We start from the raw sequence: 8,442 nt of genomic DNA on the forward strand, positions 1-8,442 counted from the left end.
GTTTACGTTTGGAAAGACGATTAGATAACAATGAGATACTCTTTCGCGGTTTGCTCCGGCTCTTACTCAACAAAACCGTTGACCAATTAAATACAACCATTTCTCTTTCTCCTTCTTCCAAGAACTAACCAATTCAAAGGAAGTGAAAACAAATGATGGACACACGAGAGAAAGAGAAACAGAGAGAGAGAGAGAGAGAGAGAGAGAAAGAAAAGAGACGGACAAATGGAGACATGTATGGGTAGATTCGGCTGTGCTGTGCTGAGCACAGGTGACGCCGTCTGCGATGCAAGAATACCAAACTATAACACCCCGCGCATGTAACGGTGACATGATATTAAATTAGCCATCTGTTCCGAATTTAAATTTCGAGGAATCTTATGTTACACTCAGGGAAAAACATAGTGGTAGCAACTGCATAGGGTTGTCCCATTTCCAAAATTCGCACTTCAGGGCGCTGGCAGGACCAATACTCACAGGTGGCTATTTAAACGTAATCTACAATTGATCATATTTAAATTCTTGTATCTCAAAAATTATTGCTTAAAATAAAAGTTTACAAACAACTTTTTACTTAATTTTTCGAAAAAAAAAAACTTTCTTGTCATAGTATTTTGAGTTACGAACTCTGTATTAACTATACAAGTTATAACTATAGAAGTAATAACTATACAATTTTATATGTAAAATTGACGTGTGTAGCTGAATATATTATTTTATAGTTGCAATAATTATAAAATAGTTTATTTAACTATATACATTCATACATTGATTGTGTAGTTACCACTATTATAATTATTGCAACTATAAAATAGTTTGTTCAACTATATATGTATATTAATTCTACATATAAAACTCGTACAGTCGTTATTTATATAGTTGCTGACTTATTATATCTCTTTCTCTCTTTTTCTTTAAATATGCATTCTATTCCTATATTTATTCTGCATGTTTTGTTTTACCTTAATAATTCGCATAATTATGTATTTATTCCATTATTATGTTATTTTATTATTTATCACAAAATGCTTGTTAAAGATATAATATATACCTATCGTGAAACAAAATCCCTGTTTGGATCATTGTTATTAATGAAGTAATTAACTCTTAATTAATTAATTAAGTTAATTTTAGTTAATTTTCCTATATTTTCAAAACATAAATTTTATCGATCTCAACCTGATATCAGATGTTTATTGAAGATGTACTATAAATATATATTCTGTATGTTGATTAATACATATTTAATTTAATGAATAATCAACTTTTAATCTAAATCTTTGTTCGAATTGATCTTTTCTTCTAAAAAAGTAATCAAGAATTATAATAATTCTTCCTTCTTTAATTTCACAAAATTTATAACTTAATGCGATTTGGACTTAATCGACTTATTCAAAAAGATTTATTACTTATCAGAAAGTAGTTTCGAGAATGTAGTACTCTAATTCACTTCTCTTTTTGCTTTTCAAGAAAAGGTAATCGCGCCGCGCCTCTTCCTAGATCAAATTCTAATAGGCGTGTCGTCGTTGCGGTATTCTTGCACCAAGCAGCTGGTTATGTGCATTTATACTGTTTATAGGCTCGCGAGAAACGGTGGAGGTCGCGGCTTACCTGCCGGAACTGTCGTATGCCGCCATTGATCCGCAGCGAGTCCGCGGCGATGCCTGCGATTCCATCGCCGGGCTCGCGGAGCTGCCGCAGAGAGGCGGCGCTCGGCGCCGCGCCGGTGTGCAGCGGGCAGCAACAGCCGGAGCAACAACACGCGGACGCTTCCGGCTGCGAGCTCTGCCGTATTATGCGGGCGTTGGGCGACGTAGTGACCAACACCGGCGGCGGCGGCGCCTGACACGGGCAGCAGTGGTGGCCACTCTTCACGCTCTCTCTTTGGAAACAACAAAAAATATTACACGTAGTAAACTTAGGTTAAGAAGTAAGAGTAGGTGTAAAGGCTCACCGTCTACAATACACGTAGTAAGCTTGGTTTAAAGAAGTAGAGTAAGAAATAAAATTAATTTATTTCATTTACGCTTATAGGCCCGTCTACAATACAAGTAAGCTTGGTTTAAGAAGTAAGAGTAGATGTAGGCGTAAGTGAAATAAATTAATTTTATTTCTTACCCTTACTTCTTAAACCAAGCTTACTACTGTATTGTAGACGAACCTTAAGACTCGATTTTTCCTTTTTTTTTTTGCGAAATCCGAAGTGATACTTTAACTTAGTTGGGAATTTTACCTGACCCGTTTATAGAGACGCTTAACTCTTTGAGGATCAGCGATCGATAATCCGATTTAGCCCCGTTTTCAGAAGAAATAACCTTGTTGGTAATCGATTAAATGCTACACTGAGAAAAAGACGTTTGAAAATTTATTTGTGGGATATAATGTTTATTTCATTTAAATAAATCCTTATTTAAAAGCGGCGAAATAAAATTTTATTCCTATCCCAAATAAACCATTTCTGTTTTTTACATTTAATTTAATTAATGAGGAAAATAAGATATATTTCACAATAATGTGTATTTCATTATTACAGTCAAATGTTTTTATAATTAATGAATATCAAAGAAAATATCATAAATAACATTTACTTTGAATATTTTGACTCTTTTTGTCAGTGCAGTGTATTAATTGTATTTTAATACTTCTAAAGAAAAAAATAATGTTTTTATACATATCTGAGAAAGAGAGAGAAAGTAACTTATATCACGAATATTTTTATCCATCCCCCTCAAAGAGTTAAAAACTGACCGCTTAGTTTTTACTGTTGGTAACTCCATTAATTTCCGGTTACTTGATTTTATCGTCGTCTGCCACAAAAAATGAAATTAACTTCCGTAACTAGCTTTAATATCGCATTTCTCTCATTTTCTGAAAACGTTTTCTCAATTTTTATTTTCGAACCATATATTAACATTGAGTGTAATATTTAACAACTTTAGCTTAACGTAATTATATAAAGTTGACATCGTGAAAGAATATTAAATAGGGAGAGAAAGGCAAGATAGAAACTTGATTCTAAAATACGATACCACTGCGCGCAGTGATGGCTGCTCTCGTGTCGTTTATGGTATCTGAAATTCTACGGTTGGTATAGTTTCACGGCTGGTATGGACTATAAAGTTAAACTGATAGTTTCAAATACGTGATCCGATATTGCACATGGCCCACTCGTCCGTGGACTAATCTCACTGAAAACTGTTTCACCGCTAAATTGGTAGTGTGCGATTGGTGTCTCAAAGGTCTCTTTCAGCTTCAGACGTGGGAAATAATAATTATTTCAACCCCAAGGTATCGGACCATTTCTAAATTGTAAGTAAAATTACGAATTAATATATGAGAACTTACTCGAATGAGAACTATAAATTAATTCTCCGAATTCCAGCAAATAGCTAATAAAATTTTATTTAACTATAACTATACTTTATTTTAACAAAAGTTGCATTTTCAATGAATTATTTAACCTTTTAATATCATATAGCTTGAGTTCTTTCTTTTTTATAGGAATATCAGTTCAAAGATGTTTAGAGCAAGCATGAAGATTATGGAATGCGGTATTTCTAGGGTATTCCAAATATATATAGTGTAAACATAAAATTGTTGATGAAATTATTGCGCGAGATTCCAGCGAACCTTGTTGGTTAGACGTTAATTTGATTATGTCGGTAGAATATATTCGGAATAGCTTTCTATCTAGAGACGCTTTAAGTCAAGAGCTCTCGGCTTATAAGACAGGTGGTAAGCCTGTCATCTGGAGATATCATTAACTGCACACTTCGACCTTCGGTGAAAACTAAAGTTCGAAAATTGAAGTTTCCTGGCTTCTGAATGGCTTCTTAAGATAAGCATGAATCTTTTATTCAAGGCTCCCAAGATACTTATTTTACGTTACACAAAAGATATATTTACAAAAATATAACTTTCTTGATAAACAAATAAGATATCGTTCAATATCAATATTGTATACCAGCTGTAATACGACGCTCGACCTTGTAATCTTACTTGAAAAATTATATGTATTTTGTGATACAAAATCATTCAGAAAACAAATCTTTAATTCTCTTTTACATTAAACTTTTTGCAGTATAAAACTTAAATGAGTGTCTTGACACAAAAATAAACTTGGAGTTAATCTAAGTTTTACTATTCTTGTATCTAAAGTCTGTTTTGTCGAATTTTATTGTAGTCTTTTCATCCTCATGTAAGAATATAACTGTTGACATCTCAATTTATATTTTGGTAACTCTAGTGTCTTGTATACCATCCTTTGACATTACAATACATTAGTTATATTTTCAATTTAACGTCATTCTGTGTCTGGTAGAAATTGAAATGAGAATACGCTTAATACATAATATAATAAATTTAACCAGTTATAATAGCCACGAATACGATGGCTGGAAAACTCAACGCAAAATGAAAAGATTTGAGAAAGATCAACAGCGTCGATTTTCATGTCGGAAAATCCTGGCAATGCCATTTTTTATATGCCGTTTCTGCACCCGTAGCAATCCCCAGTGTACGTTTCCCAGACTCCGAAGAGGTTACAGGACGACATAAAATTTCACCAGCTCAACTTTTGACCCGATGAACGTGATCATCCTAGAAATTCGCGATGGCGTTGAGCGCCAGGAAATCTCCGGATCGGCAAAAGAGAGAAAGCCTCTTTTGCCTCGACGACCCTTGTTCAAGAAAACAAAGGCATTACATTTTTCCGAGAGCGACGCATTTTTGGGAGAATGGCGATTCCCGGTGAATTGCCGGCGCACTTAAATAAAAGTGGCCGACTCCAGCCATTCCCGACGCGAATAGATTGTCTTCTCCTGGCCGAGATAAAAATCTATGTTCCCATAAATACAATGTTCCTTGATTTAGAAACGACTGTCCCAGCTAATCATTCCGTAAAACAAATTAAAGAAAGATATAAAAAAAATCTTTTTTTGAAGCAAAGAGCAATACTGGGTTGTTAAAAAAAATTCTGAATCATTCTCCAAAAATGATTATTATGCACAGAAAAAGGGATTTTGCTAAAATATTAAAAAATGCAGGTAAATATAGATCTGGAAATAATTTTGTTTAAAATAATTACGTAAAAACTCAAGCATGATGAGCAATACTGCAAAAAGTTTTGTTACTCTAACAATCAACTTAAGCGTATATAATTATGTAAGCGTCTTACATAATTATTTTCATAATCTAATAAAATTATTTCCAGATTTATACACACGGAAAATAAAATTTTTAACACTACAGCTATCATGATTTAATAAAAGTGTATTTATTGCCATAGTAAAATAATTTCCTACTGTTAATTGTTGCTATACCATTTTCTTAGTAGGAGAGAGTTGCTGAATGCATACTGGTCTCCTAAATTGTATCTCATCAATATTTTAAATTAATACTCTTGAGGCGACGTTGTTAACTGCAACCAGATTTTCAATCTATTGAAAAACGAGCACCTTTCAATGGTGCTCGTTGTGCACGTTTAAGCTAAGGAAATATACAAGGCACGTTTCGTTGATGGGGAAAAAGTTTTGCCTTCTTTTACTAATTCTTTAACTTCTTCTTTTTGAATTTTTTTATCTCTCCAGAGAATATATCATAGTTCATTGTTAAAATTATTCAAATTATAATAATCAGAAAAAAACTGTATGCTTTTTTCAAATTTTCTAATGTCACATTCAAGATATTAAAAGAGTATAGTGTAGTTAATAATGAAAAAGCCGGGAAGTTCTCGTCGGAAAATCGCTGCTTCAGTGAAGCTATTAAAGAATCTAAGTAAGAAATTATCGATGATCTTTTTTTAGCTCCTTACTGGATCTAAATGTATAAGCCAATCATATTAAAGAATTTTACAACAGTTGCAAAGCTATTTTTTCTGCTGAATGCAGCCAATGATTTTCACAATTTAATAATTTCTTCTTATTGAAATTTAAAGGGGGCAAACGCTTCCCTATTTCTTTTACGCATGCCTATGTTACATCGTATGTATATTATTGCGTCATTATTGAAAGAAAAGCTTGCTTATGAAAATCATCGTCAAGGTTTGTAAAGTCAAAGATAATTGGACATGATAGTCTTTATTTTGAGAAATAATTGTCATTATTTCTGAATAAAGAACTAATCACAAGAAAAAGTGATTTCATTATAAAATTGGCTGAAATTGTGATATTTTTTAGTTTATAAGATAATGATCAAAAATCTCCATAAGGCACAATAAAAAATAAACAGATTTTGATGTAGAACCATTTGAAAGTCACTATTTTGAGTTTAATTACTCACTACTAAAGAGTATCTTTATCTGCACATAGTTTGTTTTTTTATTGTGTAAGTATTTATACAGTTAAATATTTATATAATCATACGCATGTCTATCGAAATTCATGTCTCAATGTATGCGAAAGTAATGTGAATGTATGTCGATATGTATGTATCGATAGCTGTTCCATTAGTATGACATTACTATGTATGGACACATGTATCATTATATGCTTAGACAATTAAAAAAGAATTAAATTATAGATAAAATTATTTTTCGGTCCGATTAGACCCAAAACAGCAACATTCAATTAGCTACAACAAAATCTATTCGTTTTTTTATGATTGTGGCTATGAAGACTTTCGATCAGCATCTTATATCGTTATAAAATACAGTTTCAACCAATTTGACTGAAACTACTTTTTCCATATGATTGCGGGGGGTACAAGTTCGGGAGAGGGAGTGATCTTTTGCATATAAAACTGTTTTTTTTTTTTTTAAGGTTGATTCAGAACACTTTTCACAACTCAGAATTGTCATGTAATTTCGATTTGTCATAAATTTCGTGACATTTGAATAATATTCGCGATTGGCTGTGCAATGAATATCGGAAATCGTCTATGCATACACTACACCTGGGCCATCACCGTCCCAGTGGTATATCGGGAGTAGCGTATCGGTGCCCAATGAATAAATAATACGAAGACGGCATAACGAAATCATAAGCAATGTCGAGAACGAGAAAAACGAATTCTAGATTCGTGCACGCGTTTCCCTATCGAGAACCGTCCGAAACTATCTGCCCCGATTCCGTTACATACAAACGCAAGTTTACAATGGCGCGGTCGACTAATGCTCGCGGAGTAGTTAAACTTTGCCAATTACACGAATAGTCTAAACTTTCTGTGTGAATGCGTGTTAAAGCCACACGGCTGTCGTTTTTTTCTTTCGACACATGCTAAATTCTCATAGATTGCTTGTCATGCAATGCAAATGTAAGTAATACTGCATAAAGAAACGGTACATTTTTAGCACACGCTGCGGTGCACGTATGAACAAGCTGCGGTCGTCATTCAAACGAGTAACGTTCAATCTCTTTTCATTTCGCTCTGCAAACTGTCGTTTAGTGGTGATATCAAATTTAGCGGTTTCTTGAAAAGTATAAATGTGGCTGCTCGCAGTAACAGTATCAGAATTCTTTCTTTCGCTTTTATATTCGTTACTTCAAATCTAATATTTACTTATTTTAACCACGTTGATATGTAAAACTACGCTCGTGCTTTTATGTTTTCGGTTGAATAAATGGCTGTACTTTTTCCAGGTACGCGTATTAACAAACATGTGAAACCGCGCGATACGGCGGTTGTCTCGTGAAAAATAAATGCCACTACCATATTGATGATCAAGCACACGAAACGACTATTTCTATGTGCCTATATCATCTCTATTAAGTAGAAAAGTGAAGTCGTATCGAATGTTCCTTTATGCGGTCAAGGCCATTGTATGTTTAGCTCACGTAATGAGAGAAAACTAAACTGTGACCCACGGAATACGATATTATATGATGGAGAAAGAAAAAAATCAAATATTTGAACACTCGACGCTATAGTCGCTATACTCGCTTTTTCTAAATGTTTATTTCTCTCTTTTTATAGCTTAAAGTAGCAGTAATTTAAATTACTGCTATTTTATACTATAAAGAAGGAAAAGTAAATACACACGGAGAGAATTCCTCTTTTCTCTTAATGCTTGAATTTTTTCTTAGTGTTTATCCTGAAAATATGATAGTCGTGGGACAATATTCATAAATCGAAGAATTTTAATGTAAATCTCTCTCATTCATTGATAAAACTACAATAAAGTATAAAATAAATTTGATCAATTTTACTGAAGTGCATGGTAAAAATCTTCAAAATATTGTATTGTACCACAACTACCATATTTTTAGGGTAAATTTTAAAAGAAAATTCTCTCCGTGCAGAAAGAGAAAAAGTGAAAAAACAGCGTTTTTGATCGTTATTCCCTTTTTCTCAAAAAATTTACCTAGAGACGCTGCGGGCCAAATGAAGGGCCGAGGTGGGCGCAAGGGAATCCCTTCGGTCGCACCTGCATCTGTACTGATGCGACTGTCTGGACGACCGGTAGGATGGCTGCGCCTGCAACTGCGATTGCTGCACCTGCGGCTG

General features: G+C 33.7%; 1 protein-coding gene across 1 annotated transcript in view; it reads right to left on the reverse strand.

Annotated features, from left to right (window-relative positions):
* SK (small conductance calcium-activated potassium channel) overlaps positions 1–8,442 on the reverse strand; it is a 192,898-nt gene that overhangs the window by 127,613 nt on the left and 56,843 nt on the right. Inside the window, exons 3-4 of the mRNA XM_018458200.1 lie at positions 8,300–8,439; positions 1,612–1,882 (exon numbers count right to left, since the gene is read on the reverse strand). Of these exons, the coding sequence (XP_018313702.1) occupies positions 1,612–1,882; positions 8,300–8,439 (411 nt within the window). The remainder of the gene's footprint in view (positions 1–1,611; positions 1,883–8,299; positions 8,440–8,442) is intronic.

Source organism: Mycetomoellerius zeteki, unplaced genomic scaffold (assembly GCF_001594055.1).
Source record: "Mycetomoellerius zeteki isolate Tzet28-1 unplaced genomic scaffold, Tzet1.0 scaffold707, whole genome shotgun sequence".
NCBI lineage: Eukaryota > Metazoa > Arthropoda > Insecta > Hymenoptera > Formicidae > Mycetomoellerius > Mycetomoellerius zeteki.